This window comes from Daucus carota, chromosome 6, assembly GCF_001625215.2.
Source record: "Daucus carota subsp. sativus chromosome 6, DH1 v3.0, whole genome shotgun sequence".
Lineage (NCBI taxonomy): Eukaryota > Viridiplantae > Streptophyta > Magnoliopsida > Apiales > Apiaceae > Daucus > Daucus carota.
The window spans coordinates 4,090,389-4,111,092 of NC_030386.2; the positions used below are offsets into that span (position 1 = coordinate 4,090,389).

Consider the following 20,704-nt stretch of genomic DNA (forward strand, 5'->3'; position numbering starts at 1 on the left):
ACTTTAATTTTTTTTAAAAAAAACATGCTAAAAAGTAATGTATACAAAAAGTCATGATAAATTTTGAAGTCAAAGTTAAAAACACAAAGGGAAAGGTAATCAGCCTGATTGATTCCCTTTGTACGTGTTTGTTTTGTAAAAATTATCATTCCCTTTCCTTTTTTTAGTAATATGTTTACCCAATATTGCTCCTAACTCATTCCCCACCCCCGTATTTGGATTCCCTTTTCTTACCTTTTTTCTATTTTGAGTTATAATTCATATTTTAAACAATTAGAATAAAAGATTATCATATAAAGTATTTTTAAGAATTAAAAATAATTTTTAATTTAGTTTTTTTGATTAAATATAATTGTGACATAATTCACATGTTAATTTATTTTAAAAAATTAATAATATGGTTAAATAAATTATATTAATTTATTAGAATATAAATAAATTATCTTGTTATAGATTTGAATACATTTAACTCTTTTGAAATTATATAGTATTAAAAAAATCGAATATAAAATTAATCACACAAATTTTCATTCCGTTTCTGCAACAAAACCAAACAGGTAAAACAATTCAGTACCATTTCTTTCCTTTCTCCGCGTTTCCGTTTCTGGATTCCATTCCGTTTCTCTGAAGCGAACCAAACGGCCCCTAAATATAATATCAAAAATTATATCCTAGTAGTTTTGTATAAGACTTATCTTGGACTTAGCTCTTACTAGCTATAATTATACAGGATGGCTAAATTGTGCCCTCAGGGCATAGGTTAGGTTAAAGTGTGCTCACAGCTGTATTAGAGGAGTTGCTTTTCATTCAAACTCCACTGCTTCATCTCATTTTCACGGCCTTTCAAAATTTTGTTGTTTATTTTTCTATATTTATTCTTTTAACCAGCATGTTTAATCTTATTTATTTTATTAAAATACATGTATAATAAAAAATTTATTTTAATATAATAGTCTATACCCAATCTTTATATTTTTTATAACTAAAAACTAACAAATATGTATATAAAATTTATAGATTGATTTCACCCACATGGGGTCCCCTGCATGCACACTAATTTTCTAACTAAAATTAGCCTTCTAATTAAAATCAGCCAATTTGATAATAAATTTGTGATTTTTATCATTTATGTTCTCTAATATTATTAAATATCAAATTTGCTAATTTTATTATTAAAAATCATAATTTTATCATTTATATTTTTAATTTTATTAAAATCATAAATTTATTATTAAATATCAAATTGGCTGATTTATATTATAAAATCATATATTTTTAATTGGACAAAATTAATTTATATTTCTTATATACATATTTGTTTTTTTAATCATAAAAAATACAAAATTTGGGTATAGACTATTATATTAAAATAAATATTTCATTATACATGTTTTTTAAAAAATAAGTCAGACTAAATATGATGATTAAAAGAATAAAAATTAGAAAAATAAACATCAAAATCTTTTATTTTTTTTGTCACAATAAACATCAAAATTTTGAAAAGCCGTGAAAATGAAAAGAAGCAATGGAGTTTGAAAAACATATCTAATACAGCTCTGAGCCACAACCACAAGCAGCCACAAGCCTTAGCCCGATAATTATAATCGATGATTATAGTGGTTAGGCTGATCCCCAAGGATTATGTTTGCTAGCTGTTACCATGCTCTGCAAAATCAGTCCACGGGACACTGACTACCATTCTCCTGTGAATCAGATGAGTGATGCAGGTAATGTGGGCGAGCATTGACTACATTGATATAGCAATTCAGCTGAATGCTGCCGCCGATACGGTTGAACAATCACTCGTGGATAATGACACTTGTGTTATGGAAATTACCCGAGTGACTACTATGCTGCGGAAAATCAGCTAAGCAATGTCGTTGAACAACTAGTCCAGGAGATTGATTACTTTGCTCTTGAAGTTCAGTGGAGTGCTGCAGCCAATGTGGTTGAAGTATCATTCCGGGAAATTGACTAGAGTACTCTGCCAAGTCAGCTCAGAGCTGCAGCTGATGTAATAACCACATGGCTCTGGAAAATCATCAATCAGACTTTAGAATTAGAGTGATAGGGGAGAATGGAGGAATGGGCACGATTGAAATATCGAGGTGAAGGCCACACTGATGGTTACTCTCACTAGAAGCACATTGATCAATTATCATCCAGTTATCCTAACAACAGGAAGGTTGCATATATAGCCGGATATAATTACAAGTCAAGTTTCTATCATACGTTTAGAACCGTTTCTCCAGTACTTGTGTTCTTTTCCGAATCATCTTGTTACATTGCTAGTGTATTTGTAGTTGCTACACATAAACTGTGACTTTTTCTCTTAAAAATTTGCAAGTGAATGATTTTCAGATTTCGCCTACTGGTTAAACATATGTAATCTTATCCGACCTTCTCCTTGAAGTAGCTCATTTTGCTCCCAGACTTACTAGCTTAATGCAGTGGAAGTAGTTTAGGTTCTCTCTTTCATTGATCTTGAACTTATCAGGAAGATTGTTCAGGATGATACCAATAAGAGGATTCCATAACATTCCGACAGTCATGCAAAGACAGGAATCACGGTGTTTTCTGCCTGCAATGCTTTTGGTTAAGTCCTTCTCAAGTGAAGCATTATTTAGCATTTTAGCCCGAGATCTTCTACTGGTATAGTGTTACTAATTACCACACAAGAAGCATGTGTGTCTAAAATACTTGTACAATACAATAATTGGTGGTGGGTAACAAAAAAACAGATTAGGTGTCCACCAGTACAAAAGAGTGCAGCATTGGCCTAGCTGTTGATCTTTCCACGCTCTCTCCAAACCATCTTCACTGTTTAGATCCTTATCCTGGAGATTTAAAGATCTAAAATTTCCAAACTGCTCGTGCGCATATTTATCACCATGTGTTGGTTACTATTGCAGTAAACTTGGAGGTTGCAGCCACACACTACAGGATTTGCAGAAGAGCTTATCGTCGAATATTTACACCCCAACAACACCCTCCCTCTAAGTTTCGGTACATTGCAGCAGAAGCTTAGACATGGAAAAATAAATGAAGAGAACTCGAAAGATGAGATGAGAACTGGAGCATGAGTATTAAGATAATTTACAATGCCTATGTGTTTTTAGCTGGCACTCCATGTGCTTGCTTGTGTATACAGTTCTGGAATACCAGCCATGTAACATGAAAATGCATAGCATTACTAACAACAATTTCTCAGAACCTACATCCATAATAATGCATCAAAAAGGCAAAGTTCAAAGTACTAAAATATTAGATTACATAATCTACAACCCATGATATAACATGGGAAAATTTTGATCCATTTTCTTCTATCTGCTCTGGAAAGTCGATCAACACGACAACTATGATACCCTAAACAATTACGAAAGAAATTGAAATCCCGAAATTAAAACTGTAAAATGAACAAGTACTTGTTATTTTTTCTTCCCTAACCAGTTCCTCCTTACCTTGTTACCACTTTGAGGAGCAGCATTCATGCTGGTAGATTTTTCATCTTTTTTCTTCTCCGGTTTTTCAATCTTTTCTGCTCCCTTTTTCATCGATTTCCTTGCATTTTTTTTCAGCTCAACATCACCTTTCTTTGCTTCTTGGTGATATACATCCTTTTTCTTGATATTTGAAGTCATTGCAGAAGAAGCATCCGAAAGCATTGAATCATCACTTTCGACATCACCACCACCACCTTTATACTGCTCTTCCACATCATTTTTCGCTTCACCATCATCATCATCATCAGCGGGGGATCCAATATACATGGTCCAACCGGATTCAGAGCTTTGACATTCTTCCTCATACCCTCCAAAGAACTGGGAATGATAAGAATCCATCACATAAAAGAAGGAGCAAAGAAAAGCAGAGACAAAACAAAGCTCTAAATGCAAAGAACAGACATGCTCACATTATTATACTTTCCAAAGCTACCCAAAATATATACTAATATTCTTTTTAGTTTATTCTAAATATGATCTTTAATAGCTGGACTAAATTCTTCTACCACCTGGACCTCTAAATAGTTGCCATTATTATTTCTCTGACTTCACTTGAGCAGAAGACAGCTAGAAGCTGTCAATAAAACTGTAACAGAGACAGAGAGAAATTAACATGAGTGACAAAAAGGCATGTGTATGCATGCCACAAAAAGTATGCATTTACAAAATAAGGCGAAAAACCCGAAAATGCCTACTTGTTGAATTTAATTCAAAGGACAGAAATAGATGAAGATGAAGACATCTATAAATTCAATTACTCTGCATTCTCATTTATAAGGAGCAGAGAAGCTCATAGGCCATGAATGCAAATACAGATGAAGTAGTCATAAATAGTTTACACATATGAGAACCTCTTCACAGTCTACAAGTCATAGACTACATGATGAAAGCGATGAGGTGATGAAGAATATGTGACCTTTGTTATAAAAAGGGCACGATAAAATCCAATCGAATCAAATCGAGCCAGTCCCGTAGATTTTTAATCTCTTGGCTCGTCTGTGAAAAAAAAAAACTCGAGAATAAGGTGTTATTTGTTAATAGGAAAAAAAACTCGAGAATAAGGTGTTTAATTTATCGAAAAAATCACCATATATTGAGTCTAACAGTCTAAGAAGCAAGGAATCATCATTTTGCCAGACAAATTATTTAGACAAACATGATACATTCACATTTAAATACAAAGAATCAATATTAATATCCATTTAATCATGTTATTACATAACCTACCTCTGTGTAATCAAGTGTGACTAGCTTTAAAATATGAAAAATGAAGACACTAGAAAATTATCGATGCATATCTGGAGTTCAGATAATTCTGACTCACTGACACAAACCATAATCAGATAGTAAAATCCAGTGCTTTCTCAAGTAGCATGTACATGCAAGTAAAGGACTACATATATGAAAGACCATGTTTGGCTAGGTTCCTGTCGAATTTCGGGTCGTGTCCTATCCAGTGGCGGAACCAGGACTGAGGGTTAGGGGGGCTGAACTATTTCGTTATCCACACTTCCATAAATAGCTTTCTCGACATATATCATCATACTATCATTCAGTTATGCATCTCCTATCCTATTACGCTAATAAGTCTTAATTGTTTTTATAGCGGAAAAAACTCTCTCAACAGTAGCAATGACAACGGATAAAACCAGTGCCTTTGCTTTTCTTTTTTTACAATAAATTCTTCTCTATGATATTTATAATTTAGCAGGGGCTAAAAAAAATTATATTAACATCACTAATTCAGCGAGGTCTGGAAAAAAAATTTACACTGTTTTTTCGAAGTTGGGGGCTCTAGCATCCTCTCGCCTCCCTCTGGTTCCGCCGCTGGTCCTATCGTCCCTGTGTTTGGCCAGTCCTCCACATATTCAGCCAATTCTACCCCACAAACGCTTTTTCAAAAATTTAAAAAAATATAAAATATGAAATATCATTATCATGTGAGTTACTGAATGATACAGGGGAGTGGGGGAGCTTAACATGACCAATTGAAGCTAGGCATGCATGCAATAAATAGATAGTAGAGTAGTAAATAAAGCAGTAAGGTGTCACAGTTTTTGTTTTATATGTCGTCCAAAGGTAGGGAAGACTTCATATTTGCCTGCTTTCAACTTCTCCCTTGAGTCTTTTACTCAAGGGAACACAGGTGAGCTCAGATGATGCATCAACCAGGTGGCCTGGAGCTGGGGCATACTATTCCCCTCCATTTTTGGCTGTGTTCACTTCATGGAATGGAATGAGGGGAAAATGGAATGAAAAATTATATAGAAGTTTTAAGGAGAAAGAAGAAAGTATGAGATAATGGTGACAAAATATGAATGTAGTAAATTTTTTTGTGAGAAAGATTGTGAAGAAACATGATGTTGAAATGGAATGAGCATTCCTTCCAAAACATGTGGGTTAGAGTTAAAGTTAAAATAGTAAGGTTGGAATGATTGAAGGAATGACAGTTATATACATTTTCTTTAATCAACACCATTTTAGAGTACAAAATTCATTCCATTCTCCCTTCATTCCATTCACTCCAAGTAAACACAACCTTAGTATTTTATTACCCTTAAGTTCCCTACACTAATAATAAATTCACCATAAATTGTATAAACATGTACTTCCTCTGTCAGGATATAATAGTTGTTTGACTTTTTTTTTCCACGTATTTAGCTTGAAATGTTTTGTGCGGAATCAAAATGTGTGATGTGTGTATGAATACAAGAGAGATGTTTATGTAAGTTGTGTTTGGGTTCCATGTGAGTTTGAAGCGTACCTCAAAGACAAACCGACTTGAGCTGGAAAGGTCTTTTTCACCATCCTTGGCTTTCTGTGCAATAATACAGAGCCTTCGTATGTGGACAACATTCTAATTATCAATCAGAATATGCTGAATATGTTGGATACTCCATGAATAATTCAGAAGAATAATGAGCAGATACTTTACGAATTCTCCAAACATGTCTCAATTAGAATAACAATTATACAGAATTGAAAAGGATCAAAGGAATTATAATTGATAAAGGTATTCTGGAGCATTGAACCATATCGTTCCATCAATTCTCATCGATAGGAGAATGATCAAGGAAAGAAAGAAAGTTGATACGCGTGTTTAATTAAGTTTAAGGACATGGATGATTCTGGGACCATGAGACTAACTGGAGTGAGAGATATAGAGTATAATGCGACATGGATGGGGTTATAGTTAAAGACAGAGATGGCTAGAGAATACTGCGCCCTGCTCCCGAGTAATAAACAGGGAGAAAAGTAAGTGAAGAGGAAGTAAAGTCATATAACTTTCACTTCTATTTGTCCTCCCGAGTTTTTTAATTCCTTTACCACCATATTCATCTGATTGATGAAACTCATGACAAACATTCACTACACAAAATTGCGGAATCATTTACAAGAGGTCAAAAGTATCCATATTACGACATCCATTGCTGGGGATCTTCTGTAGTGTGAGAGATGTCTGCGCATTCAAATGACAAAATTAGCATAGTGATTTCGATGTCTAATAATTTCATTCTATTTACAGAAGTCAAATGTTATAGTAGAAGTCGAAAATGTGACATATATTCTTATATATAAGTTTTTGTGACTATGTTAAGATTTGTATAAATTTATACTCCCTCCGTCCCTCTTTAGTTTTAGTTGTCACATTTGATTTTGTGCCGGTCAAATTGACTAAAGTTTGACTGAAATTTATTAATATTTTATTCATTGACAAAATAAAAAAAATGTCAACGGAAATAACTTTTAATCTACTTTAAGATGTAATTTTCAGTTTTTTAATAAAATGAGTGAATGACTTGTAATTTTTGGTCAAAACTTAGTCAAATTGACCAACAAAAATAGAAATGTGACAACTAAAAAGAGTCGGATGGAGTATTATATTTGATTGTAATTCTCATTGATTTTATGTTAGTTTCTGCATGTTATTCTAGTGGTTTTAAAAAAAATGATATAGATTTAAAATATTTTAAACTAGTCTTTGGTAAAAAGTAACAACCAAATCACAGACACATCATCCGAATCACTCTCCTCCTTCTGCAAAAGCAACAATCAGATCTCACTCTTCGATCCTACCCAATTCTGCATTCACTTAATTAATTAGATTAATGTGTCCCTTATAGATTTGTATATGTATCTAAAATAATAATTAATTAATTAATTGTAGGAGGGCAATGTAAGATCATGCATGCATACAACAGGCTACCCGGAAGTGGACAAACCACCCCATCTCCGTCACCGCCTTCTTCCCCCCGGTCACCGCGCCACCGTCAGCCCCGCTCCAAGCCCAAGCCACATTCAACCCTAGCTCAACGCCTCTCGTGGTTCCTCATTTCCTTTTTACTACGTCGACAGCGTATTCTTTTGTTGGCACCCTTTCTTTACATTTCCGTTATGTTGTTTTATACCGGAAAGCTGTCGCTAGATCATGTCATTCCTTTGGCTATAAAATCCCGCTTGTCGCCCGGCTCCGTTTATCGCAGCCCGCAGCTTTATGCTAAGCTCAGGCCTCATATGGATGCTGATAATTCATCCATGGATGCGGTTAGTTTTTTTACTTTTTTAAATTATATTCAATTATATGATATCGCCATGCTTTTTTGCAGACAGAATGTGGCTTAGTTCTAAATATATATTTACAATTTCATTGGGGACATGAGAACAATTGTTTGCACTTTTTTTAAATCGTGGAAAAACATACGTAGAAAAATTGTTAAATAATTGTTCTGTGCAAATAATATTAGTTTCACGTTTTAATGTGTTGTTGATCTTGCGTTAAAATGTGTTCTTCAGAGAGGACAATCCTAACAGCATTATAGGAAGTATATTTCATCTTTTACTTTGTCATTGTAGTGGGAACTAGAGGAAAGTTAGAGTGCCTTAATTAGTGAGTAACATGTGTACCATGAATATATCATTCGTATAGGTTCAAGCCTGCGGAAACTCTGAATCCTGGTGGTCTAGTATTAGTTTGTAGGTTTTTGTGATGAAGAAAGGTGGATGTCTTCGGTTAAGGTTATATAGAAGCTGTGTAATATGTGTTTGTTATGTCTTGATCATACTGTTGACATAAGACATTAACGTTATTTAGATATCAACAATATGGAATCATCCTAAAGAAGGAGAGTGGAGGCCTTGTACAAATACGTCTTCTGGAGGTATGTCCATATAAGATTCTTAACTGAACATATTGTCTTGTTTTGAAATCCATTGTCAAAAGAAAAAAGTTATTATTCCTGTTTTTCTTATTGCATTTAGTGTGTAAAAGTGTGATTCTATTGGTGTCTAACAGAGTCATGTTCTAGGAAGTCATGTATTATCAATTATTTCATTAAAATTTAGGATAGTTTGCATAAAGAACTCGTAAGTTTCTGGCTATCTAAATTAAAAGAAAAATACTTTTTTCAAATGAGGTTTAAATATCTGAGTATGTTACATATCATCTTGACCTTCTGCCACAAGATTATACAGTTCAGTCCCTGCCAAATATGCATGCAATTCACAACTACAGGATCCTTACCTTTAGCTCTGCGTCTTTGTTAATGGGATCTTTAGTTCATGCTATTCTGGAGTAGTTTTAAGTGAACATATTAGACCACAGACAATCGATTAATGGAAAATAATGTCTTTGTAATATAAGAAGTTTCTTTGTTAATGGGATCTTTGGTTCATGCTATTCTAGATCTTTGTACTTTCTTGTTGTCTAATTGAAATAGCATGTCTAACAATGCCTCTTAATGTGCAAATCAATTTTGAATTGAGGTTTTCTGTCTATAGGATTACCCGAGTCCAATGGATATATATATGTTGATGCAAATGGTGGATTGAACCAGCAAAGGACATCGGTAAACTTTGTGTTCGACTCTAATAGTATCTTATTCAAGACATTTAAGCTTTTATCCTAATTATTGTAGTCTTTTGCCAATGCCGTCCACTCCATAGGTTTGCAATGCTGTTGCTGTGGCAGGATATCTTAATGCAACACTTCTGATTCCTAATTTTCGTTACCATAGCATTTGGAGAGACCCTAGGTTTGTAGAAATTTTTTCTGTTCTTCCTAATTTGCTTGTGGAATCTAGTTCTAGGTTGCATGATGGTTAGGAGTTTAATAATACTAAATCTTTTTAGATTGTGACATCTGTTAAAAAAAATAATTACAAAGTATTTGTATCCACTTTGATACTCATTTAGGGGTTAACTATAGTAAGGTATGCAAATAATATATGTCATTCTAGTTGCTACTAGCCTACAAGGATGCACCAAGCACTCCATATAGTAAGGTATTGAGGTGCTTCATGTACGAAGTACCATAAATTTTCCATCAGAAAAATATTTAGATGCGAAAAGGTGGTGTGCCATATTATCTGGCTATTGGAATTTTAAATTTTTGTCCAATGAGCTTAAATTTCTGTTACCCCGAAGTTATATTGTCACAAGCACCCATTGCGGAGACACCTGACACTTGAAAATGGATATAGACACTTGGACACTTATTTTGGGCCATAAATATTTATTCATGTATAATTTTTCAATATCAACCAAACACATATACATGTTGGGCACTTCCATCCAAGTTTGGGTAACAGATAGCTAAATGGATTCCTCCTTTTAGCTTGTACTGCATTTTATGTTTTTTTTGTGTTGTTTTAGTTTCTTTAAGAGTGTCCATTCAATTGGAAATATTTTAACAGAAAAGTTTTCGAAGATTACAAAGAAAAGAGTATATTATCACAATTTATCATTGATAATAATATATGGATTCTGTTTGTCTTTCACATGCAGTAAATTTAGGGAAATCTATGATCAGAGTTTTTTTATTAGTACATTGGTAAATGATGTACGGGTGGTTGACAAGGTTCCTGGGTACCTGATGGAGCGATTTGATCAGAACATGACTAACGTAGCCAATTTCAAAGTGAATGCTTGGGCACCCGTTGATTTCTACAAGGATATAATTCTTCCCAGGCTACTCGAAGAAAAGTAAGTTGTGCTCTTTTCAGTTTTACTTTGTTATTTTTGGCTGTAGGGTATTTGACCACTTATCCTCTATAATTTGAGTTTCTACAGATATAAAACAACAAAGATCGGTGCTCTTTTAAAGTGTGGTTACTTATATCCATTTGTAGGATATTTAAACCATAACCCCTGTATTATCTCTTATATCTCTTTTTATGCAATCAAACTTCTCTGAAGTGATTTGTTTGATTTTTACCTGTCCTGATTGGTGACAGTGAACTGTTAAATCTTCATAAGAGCGAGTAGTTCCTGTTAACTGCTTTGATATAATCAATCAGTTCTATCTTACTTCCTACTAGCAAAAGCAATCTTGATGTAGGGTAAAGATTCATTTCTTCACGCTATCAAATTGGGTTAAACAGCTTGAAGTGCCTTTAAATATTGCTTCCATGATACATATATATATACAAATTTAAGATTATAATATGTTGGAAAACAATATTTTCTCTGGATTTGTTTTTTGTTAAATTTTTTTCTGGTTTGTCTTTTTTCCCTTACTTATGACCTCTGACTTGAAACTTGATGTATGATAAACAGTTGTTGCATTATGATCCCAAATTGTGGTTATCGCTAGTTTGATACAAAGCCTTCTACAAAGTAGTTCCTGCAGATATCATTTCATACAACAAATACAACTATGAGAGCATAATATGAGGGGAAAATTATAATAGTTTTGAAATTTGTGGAAGTTATTGTGCTTCCATTTGGTGTTATTAATTAATAGATATTTTTTATAAAAAAATAACATTTTTTATTTGTATTTAAACCCTCTTAAAGTTAGTAACTTCTGGAACTTCTTTATTTGTAGAATGCTGGGGGTTTTTATTACTTCTCCTTAAGATTTTTGTTTTTTATTCATTTATTGGTTATGCTCAAAATATTTTTGTTGTCAAATTTAAGTTTTCATGGTGTTAACTAGCTAGTTGGCTATGTTATGTCTTGACACTTTCCTATTGTTCGTGATATATTTGGTTACCTCGAAGTAAACTTGTTTGTTGAATTAAACATTATTATTGCTCTACATTAATTAACTAACTCGAAGATATATTTTATCAATCCTTATCTCAGGGTTATAAGGATTTCTCCTTTTGCAAACCGCTTGTCATTTGATGCTCCTCCTGCAGTTCAAAAGCTTAGATGTTTGGCAAATTATGAGGCTTTAAGGTTTGTTAGTCCCATATTAACCCTAGGAGAATCTTTGGTGGCAAAAATGAAAGAACTGAGTGCAAATAATAATGGCAAGTATATATCTGTGCATCTACGCTTTGAGGAGGTTGGTTTCTAGTGAGTGGATCAGGTTTCATCAGATAGACAGATTGTCATGAAAACTTTTTCTGAAAAGTTATTATCTTTCTTGTGTAGGATATGGTTGCTTTTTCTTGTTGTGTATATGATGGTGGGAAGAAAGAATATGAAGACATGAACACAGCTAGGGAAAGAGGTTGGAAGGGAAAATTCACAAGGCCTGGTCGAGTTATTACTCCTGGGGCATACAGAATAAATGGCAAGTGTCCTCTAACACCTTTAGAGGTAATACTTGTTTCTTATAATATTTACCCGAATTCCTAATCATGTGTATAGTACAAGTATAAATGATGATGATGATAAAAATTTAAAAATAATGATTCTATTCTTCTTTCTTTTGTTATAATCGGAATCCTGGTATTCTCATAGCTGGAATCTCAAATCCTAGGTCATTTTGCTTCTACCGTATTGGTCTCAAGATTCTATTCACATGCATATTGTAATCCCTTGCATGATCTAGCACCTTTCTTGAAATATGTATTATGGTTTACCTTGCTATTCGAGTATGTCTTACCATGAAAAAAATAAAATGAAATGAAGTCATAATTTTGAAGGCTAAACATGATGTCAGCTAATTTAGCTGCCATTTCATTGGCAAATGGTGTGAAAATGAACTTATATATTGTTGCTTTGTGTGTTTTTCCTTTTTTAAACTAATTCATGAGTATATGAAACATTTTGAGGAGTTAAATTTACAAATATAGCTATCCAACTATGTGGTGCAAGTAATTAAGTGATGTTGTTTACTTATTCATTAGGTAGGTTTGATGCTTAGAGGAATGGGGTTCAGCAATAGTACAGCTATATACTTGGCATCTGGAAAGATATATGACTCAGAAAGACATATGGCTCCACTCTTGGAAATGTTTCCCCTACTACAAACGAAAGAAATGTTGGCATCTGAAGAACTAGCTCCATACAAGGTATATAGTATTTGTTATCTCTGTTCACAAGTTGACTAATCTCAGGTCTTCCCGAAAAACTGATTTGTTGTACTGCCCTTAGAACTTCTCTTCTAGGATGGCTGCAATAGACTACACAGTTTGTCTTCATAGTGAAGTTTTTGTTACAACTCAAGGAGGAAACTTCCCTCAATTCCTTCTGGGCCATAGGAGATACTTGTATGGTGGACATGCAAAGACAATTAGACCTGACAAGCGAAAGTTAGCCCTACTGTTTGACAATCCCAAAATGGGGTATGCATTCATTTCGTAGATATGGTTGGCCATCTTACCTTCAGTTCCCTGGCCTACTATGAACTACCTGGATAAGAATCATATAAGCTCATATGAATCTGTTTCTGTTTCCAGATGGAAAAGCTTTAAACGCCAGATGTTAACTATGAGAGCTCATAGCAATGCAAAAGGATTCGAGTTGAAAAGACCATCTGACTCGATCTACTCATTCCCTTGTCCCAGTTGCATGTGTCGCGTGAATAAAAAAATAAACTCAAACACATCGTCAGCGACATGATGGTACTATTTTCATAATTTTCTTTGCACATCTCAGCCTCACATACACGTTAATATTTTGGAAATAACCAAACATACAATACTGAAAGCACAACAAATTTCAAATTCATTTAAAAAGATCATTTTAGCAACAGCAAAGAGAACCTGAAAACATAGCATTATAGCAGAAATGTAGATACACACCTTTCTAATCCAATTTTTAGTGTTTTGTGGTACATTATTCCATGTTGTACTAGCAATACTATCAAGACTGAAACATTACAACATTCAGCAGAAAAAATTATTCACCCATGTTGATGAAAGGATGTATCATAAAGATTGTTCTTTGTTATACTCTTTTTTTGTTATACCATGTGTCCGGGCCTGTTTTTGTCCACATCATCCTGGACTCCAGAAAACTAGCACAACATTCCACCACCATCGTCATGGACTATTTTTTGCTTTACTTGTAAAATGCGCAGTAAATACACCAATGAGTTTGATAATACAAATTACATAACCACACGACTTTGTCGAAATTAAAAAGAGTTCAAAAAAATATGATTAATATAAATATACAAAATACTCGATATTCTAAAAGTCGGCGATTAATCGGTATTAATCGCTGATTAATCGATATTCGGTCTGCCACCGTCTCGATTAAGCGTTAATTGAGGGGAAATTGTTTTCTCTTAAAATCGGTTAAAAACGGGATTAAACAGTTTAAAAAGGTAAAATCAGAAAAAGTCGGTCAAAAACAGGTAAATTTAAAAATATAAAGTAATAAAATTTTAAAATTGTAAATTTAGTTTCAAATAAAACAAAAGGCACGAAAATGACAAATCACATAAGTTTAAGTTGTTTTTATTACCATTCACTCTTTCAATATTAGCTCCTAAATTATAATTACAAAAATCTGCAATATCTTTCTTAACAGACACTCCAATTAATTCTCGAGTATCCGATTAATCACTGGACGGTACTTTCACCGACTAATAAGTCCGATTTTCAATTTTTACAACATGAAAATACTTAAACTAATTAAAATTTTAGATGAGTATGTACCATTGGAACATTTTTTTCCCCCAAATTGCAAAATTTTATTCTTTTTCGTAACTGTGTGTATATCAGGAAAAAAACTGAGCAGCTGACGAAGAGGAGTAAATAAAACACATACACACACTTAAGAAGAAACAAAAAGTCCTAAATTACTCAGAAGAACCCGAATATGATCCAACCCGTGTTCTAAAATGCTGTAATTTGGTTTTGTCTGCTCTCAATTTATAGCCTCAAATCAATCAGACAGAGAGAGAGAGAGAGAGTAATGTGTGGATATTTGAGTAACCCTCTTCAGTTTTCTCAAGCTATATTTCGAAGATTCTCAGCTATGACTGGGGAACAACTCCCTTCATCTTCATCAATTCAGAGTCTTTATGAGCTTTGTAATCAAACATTTAAGCGTTCTGCTAATTCTCCTCCTTCTTCTCAAGCTATTCAGAGAGTTTCTGCTCTTTTAGGTACTTTTTTGCACTAGTTTGGTTTTCTTGATTTTCTTAAAGATCGGTAAAATGATATGTTTTTTCATCTGGGGTTTTTTGATATTGTAATATGTGATTTGGGTTGGTTTGAAATTTGAATTTGTGTATGATACTGGGTGCTTTTTCAATTTCGTATGTGCTCCTCTTCTTGAATAATGACAGTGTTATCTTTTTTCCGTCATCCTGGTATAATCTGAAATATTAAAGGTAATTGGCTATATTGGACTGTTGGCTGTGAAAGTCTGGTTTGCAAACATTGGTTTTTTATGCTGAAATGGAGAGATTGGGGATGCTGCTCTGTGTTAGTCTCACTGAATATGAAATTTAATTATAAGACACCCAAAGCTCGGATACTCGAAATTCCACAAACCAGCATATTAGAGCATCTCCAATAGGCTCTTCAAACAAGCTCTTAACTCTAAATTTAAAGAGGATGCGAAAAATTAGTGCTCCAATGAGCTCCTAGTGGGTCTTTAAAAATTTAAGAGTTTCCTCTCTCTCCTCTCTTTTAAAGAGCATCTAGGTGCTCTTAACTTATTATTATTGAATATGATATTCACTTCTCTCTCATTGTCTCTCCAACTTTTCTCTCAAATAATAATAAAATATGAATAGAGAACAAGTATAAAGAGTCGGGTTGGAGTTGCGACGATATTCAATGTATTAACTTGTTAGGAGTCATATATTATTTTATTTTTTAAAGAGTGATTTAAGAGCACCATAGACCAATGCATTCTGGTTTTTCACATTCTAATGTTGGTAGCACACTTTTTATCGTTTTCTTGTTCTTTTTTATGTTTTCACATTGTTGCCCCTAAAGTCTGGCAGTGTATATGCATAAATCATATTTTAATCCAAATTTGTGTAGAATTTAGGCTTAAAGGACGAATAAGATTCATGAGTAGTTCTAGGTCTAAAAAAGGAGTTGGGAGTTTTTACCAAAAAAATTTAGGTGAAAGGATGGATGTCCTCTTTGACCACAGTACCAGTTGTTTTTCCTTTTAACCCTTTTCTTCCTAGATTGAAACACTCTTTTATTTAGAAGATTTACTCTTGATCCTTTTTTGCTCACCAAGGCTATTGTCTCCTTTTCAAGATTTGCAACATTTTTTATTTTAAGGAATTAAGACAACAAGTTCATTTGATTCTGTTGAGTTCTCTTTTCTCTCGTTTTAGCGAGTTGTCTCCTTTTCATTGAGACAAATTATTCCTTTTCTTCAAACTGGCAGTAAGCACATCTTTTATATATGCTCATTTTCTTCTTTTAGTCCTTGAGTGTTTTGGAAAGGTCTTTTACTTATCAAAATCCTTTTCCATGCTATCATTATTTTTCAGGTGATCAATCATTTCCCTCATTAACTCGTTGAACTTTTTATTATAAGTATCCTTTTATCTGAGTCTCTAAATTACTTCCTCATTGACATATCACTCTATGTTCAAAGGAAGCTTATTTGTCTAGCCTAATCATCGGAATGTAATTTTACCTCACGCACATCATCACATTAAGCCCTGAAAGTTTTGATTTACTTCTGATGCTGGAAGGTTGTTGCTTTCTTGTCCTCTAATTGATACATATCCTTGTTATCATTGCCTTCCTTCCCAAATGTATTGCAAACCTCATCTTCTGAAATTTAATGAATTACATAGATGCTATGCTAGCGAAGAAACAATCATTTTAATTCAAATTTCCTTATGTACTTTGAGTTACATACATGGACTAGTGCGTCCTAGTTTCTCGCATTAAGATTTAGATAACATGATTACTATTTTTAACCTTTTTCCTTGCTAGTTACCTGGAATATACTAGTTACTCATCACTTAGTCAGTGAGCTTTACTCTTATTGCGTGATTATGGTGATGTTTAATTAAAATTATCAAGCATCAAATGTTGACGATGAGGTATGAAATAATATTAAGATTTAAGGGTATCGTTCTTTAATTATACATATAATTTACTGAGAAACCCTAGAAAAAATACAAGGTCTAGTATCAGAGAAGGCATGTACTTTAAACCTAGATTCCGCCTGCTTGGCTGGGCTTATGACTTATGACTTAATGTGACTTATGACTTAACGTGACTTATGTGATAAGCTGAGAGCTTAAAATGTCTGTTTGGGTAACTTTGACTTATTAATGACTTAAAGGTTATTAAAAATATAAAAATAAAAATAAAATTGATATATGAGTAACTTACGACTTGGGGGTAATTTTTATCTAAAAAAAAGTTCAAAAAAATTAAGTCACTGAAAAAAGTACGTCAAACTAACTTCTAGCTTTAAGTCAGCTTCACTTATTTCTGACTTTAAGCCGACTTCTAACTTATTACACAAATAGACATTTTTCAGTTTAAAGTTGGATACAGTTTTGAGTCCTGGCTTTTAGCCGGGACAAACAGCTTTAGATGATGTTTTGCATGCTAAACAATGATTGATATACAAGTGGTGCGACAAAATTCCTGTTAACAGTCTCAAGTTAAATTGTCCATGATAAGAATTTATAATCTAATTGTTCTAAGATTGTTGCATTAAATGTATCTAAAATTGCATTGTTTAAATACGCTTTGTAATTTTTTCTTTTCGTCAGGCTCAACAATTTTTTTCATTTTGTTATATGGTAGATACTATCACTTCCACCGATGTTGGTTTAAAAGAGAATGAAGAGGATGATAGAGGTCATGGTCTTTTTGGATTCAATGTATTTAGTCGGGCCAATCGATGGGCTCAGCCGATAACTTATATTGATGTACACGAATGTGATGGTTTTACGGTATGCTATATTATCTCCTTCACATTGTTTGGCAGTGATATATGTTATGGTTTAACATTTTCAGAAGACGGCCCAAGTTGGTTCTGTTCTTAAAGTTTCATCTTATATATGCTAGATAATCTTTACGTATTAAAATCTAATTATAAAAATTAGCCTTCCCTAAGGGGTTATTCTTCACTTAAAAGATGCACCGCACCCTCTAGTCCTGATATAGATCGTTCAACTCTTTTTACGTACTTCAAGGTCTTTTAAAAAGCTACTCATGTATATTATACATAATGTTTTGAAAAATATATAATAAAATATTTACTCTTTGGGACTAAAGGAAGTAATATCTACTAAAATAATAAGATAAAAAATTTACTTTAGATTTTTTTTATTGGGTTTCTAAAGCCTGGAGTGTTCTAAATTTATGTTTCTTTGGCTTTTTCCGTGGTACTGCACTAAGGATGATACGGAGTCTGACAACAAGAGTTATTGCACTTATAGATAGTAACAACCTCTTTGATCCTTAACCAGATGTGTTGCCTACTTTTCCTTTGTATATACCAGATACCACAATTCTTTCTTTCAACTTATTCAGTTTATTGTTTTATTCAGCAGCAAAAATCTGTCATGACTTGCATACCTTACCTCTTTTCTTACATTTAGGGCCGAGAGTCAAGTTTCAAATTTCCAGAAAATAATTAGAACAATATTTGCATGTGGTAAACATACATTGTGTATGTATGTGGTCCACTCATTGTCTTAATTCGTATAATCTGTCTAAACTATCATAGCAAAGAAATGATGTTAAAAATATTGTAACAAAGAAAAACAAAACATCCTGGAAATCACGAGTATGCCTTGGATTAATTTTGAATTTAAGGTCTGAACAAAAAAAAACTACTTGTCCGTATTTGATGTGTTGTTAAATTTTAATCCTCTATACACACAAATGTCTCTCAAATGCAGATGTGTATATTTTGCTTTCCCACCTCTTCGGTTATTCCGCTTCATGACCATCCAGGGATGACTGTTTTAAGCAAAGTTCTTTATGGCTCCTTGCATGTGAAAGCTTATGATTGGGTTGAGCCTACACGCATCGAAAAAAGTAACGGAACTAGAGGTCTTCTTCTGAACTTTATTTTAAACATCTTAACGAGTGTTTTGCAACCAAATTAAGATCCATGACCATAACCCATTGCTAAGAGGATATGCATGTTCTTGTATCAATGATTGTTCATGTATCCATTTATATTCCTCAAAAAATTAAATACTGCAGGGTAGCCTGTTGTAAGACTTCGCGATACACTTTATATCTGGCAGCTAATCTATGTTTTACACACATATACCACAAATTTTCTTCTTTGTATGATAAACCGAGTTTGATGTGAACCTTGCCTTTAACAGTGAGACTGGCAAAGTTGGCTGTTGATAAAGTTGTGACAGCGCCATCTAATACTTCAATTTTGTATCCAAATACTGGGGGAAACCTGCATTGTTTCACAGCGATCACCCCTTGTGCTGTTCTTGACATTCTTGCACCTCCTTACTCCGAAGCTGCTGGCAGGATATGTACCTATTACCATGACTATCCGTATTCAAGCTTTCGTAAGTAATCTTTTGCATCTTTTCTATTTTCGTTTGCCTTGTGTTTCTCAATGATTCCTAAACATATAATTGTCTAAAATGCATTTCCCAGTACACAGCCTACATTAAAATTATAAGTTATAATTTATTGTCTATGCTATGATGTAGCCACAGCACACAATGGTGAGGTAGGGGATAGTAAGGAAGAAGAGTATGCATGGCTTGCAGAAATAGAAACACCAGCCGACCTTTACATGCGCAATGGAAGATATACAGGCCCAGCAATTCATTCTATAGATTAATTATTTCTTGCTGATGGTCGAATTCTTGCTTCACTAGCAGAACTGCTTCTGGGTACTATCTCTTATCTCGCTGGATGCACTAATGGAGAAAGATCCACGAATGAAAACACATTCAAGAATGGTCATGGAGTGTGCTGCTTTGGAATTAATTCCTCAAACCAGCTCAAAGAAAGACTGAAATCAAATAAAGTAGGGACTCTGTTGTACAGTCTTTTTGCAATTTTACTGCCTTTGCACTAATGATCCTATGCCCTGCTCCCGAGTTGTGCGGGAAGCAAAGAAAGGCAAGTAAAGTGAATTAGAGTGTGAAGACTTTGCTATCAGAGTTTTGAAACTAAATTTTTGTATGTGCTCTGAGTTTAAAACTTTCCATTTTCCTTTGTTAAATTCCTTCACCTACTTGCTTTACTTTTCATCCCAGTGGAAGTTCTATGAGAAAAATATATTAATTTTGCATCCATCTCCGCTTGCTAATTAGTTGAATGTCGTGTTCAACATGATGTTTTCGTTACCAGACTCTATGCAAATTGATTACAATGTATATCTGCGCATGATGTTAGATATGAAAATTGGTTGGAAATTATGTTGGAGAGGCATGTTAGATGTCGAAACTGTTTAAATTTATGACGTAGTTTGCATATAGCAGGTGTGAACCATGTTTTTCGTTAATCGGGATGGTTGCCCTCATTATCACAATTTGAAACATGCCTCAAATATGAAAATGGTCCTCAATATTACTTATTAACATTATATCGTGTAGTGTTAGGTTAGATGAACATAATGTTATATATCGTGTAGTGTTAGGTTAGATGAACATAATGTTATTTTGTCTAATGCTTCTATTTGGGATGTTACTTGGTGTAGCGTTTTGCTGGGTTAACTGAGCAAAACACTACACAATCTAACGTTCTCTTCCAAAATCGAAAATACTAGATTATCCATAATTAATAAATGGTATTTGGTGATATTTTTCCCAATTCTATTATTTAGGGTATTACTTGTGTTTTTTGTGATATCATGTGCCTTTTTTCATGAATCAGGTGGTTGAGTGGTAACTCCTATTTTGACAATTTGTTTTCAAAATCGCACAACAGATCTCTGTAGGGTGTAGGAAACAAGTGTTACACAACACTATTCATTTATGACTCGCAGGAAATTATGGTCCATGCCTGATCAATATTAATGGTCCAGCAGGAGTGGTACTGTTGAATTTTAACTAGGCACGTGATAATAATTAGAAGATTCATCTC

The 20,704-nt window shown here is 33.6% G+C and overlaps 2 protein-coding genes across 3 annotated transcripts; both read left to right on the top strand.

Annotated features, from left to right (window-relative positions):
• The first annotated feature begins 7,477 nt into the window (after nucleotides 1-7,477).
• On the top strand, nucleotides 7,478-13,576 carry LOC108226931 (protein ESMERALDA 1). The gene is made up of 10 exons (XM_017401924.2): nucleotides 7,478-8,048; nucleotides 8,596-8,662; nucleotides 9,282-9,349; nucleotides 9,447-9,535; nucleotides 10,287-10,484; nucleotides 11,589-11,793; nucleotides 11,883-12,050; nucleotides 12,584-12,748; nucleotides 12,831-13,021; nucleotides 13,136-13,576. Exons 1-10 carry the CDS (start codon nucleotides 7,689-7,691, stop codon nucleotides 13,296-13,298), a joined length of 1,674 nt encoding a protein of 557 aa, XP_017257413.1. The 5' UTR covers nucleotides 7,478-7,688; the 3' UTR covers nucleotides 13,299-13,576.
• An 883-nt stretch (nucleotides 13,577-14,459) lies between these two features.
• LOC108225090 (plant cysteine oxidase 3) lies at nucleotides 14,460-19,912 on the top strand. Of its 2 annotated transcripts, none has more exons than XM_017399905.2 (5): nucleotides 14,460-14,793; nucleotides 17,432-17,580; nucleotides 18,535-18,688; nucleotides 18,973-19,173; nucleotides 19,321-19,912. In XM_017399905.2, the coding sequence occupies exons 1-5, from the start codon at nucleotides 14,601-14,603 to the stop codon at nucleotides 19,452-19,454; spliced, it is 831 nt and encodes a 276-aa protein (XP_017255394.1). In that variant the 5' UTR covers nucleotides 14,460-14,600; the 3' UTR covers nucleotides 19,455-19,912. The 2 variants fall into 2 exon arrangements, with proteins under 2 accessions (XP_017255394.1, XP_017255395.1); XM_017399906.2 differs by having other exon boundaries at nucleotides 19,327-19,597.
• Nucleotides 19,913-20,704: the final 792 nt, after the last annotated feature.

Bases quoted from the DNA above. Each gene is read 5' to 3' on its own strand.
- LOC108226931 (XM_017401924.2), top strand. From the start codon at position 7,689: ATGCATGCATACAACAGGCTACCCGGAAGTGGACAAACCACCCCATCT. The intron at 12,051-12,583 runs GTAATACTTGTT...CTTATTCATTAG, and splicing joins GTCCTCTAACACCTTTAGAG to GTAGGTTTGATGCTTAGAGG. The intron at 12,749-12,830 runs GTATATAGTATT...TACTGCCCTTAG, and splicing joins AAGAACTAGCTCCATACAAG to AACTTCTCTTCTAGGATGGC.
- LOC108225090 (XM_017399905.2), top strand. From the start codon at position 14,601: ATGTGTGGATATTTGAGTAACCCTCTTCAGTTTTCTCAAGCTATATTT. The intron at 17,581-18,534 runs GTATGCTATATT...TCTCAAATGCAG, and splicing joins ACGAATGTGATGGTTTTACG to ATGTGTATATTTTGCTTTCC. The intron at 19,174-19,320 runs GTAAGTAATCTT...GCTATGATGTAG, and splicing joins CTATCCGTATTCAAGCTTTC to CCACAGCACACAATGGTGAG.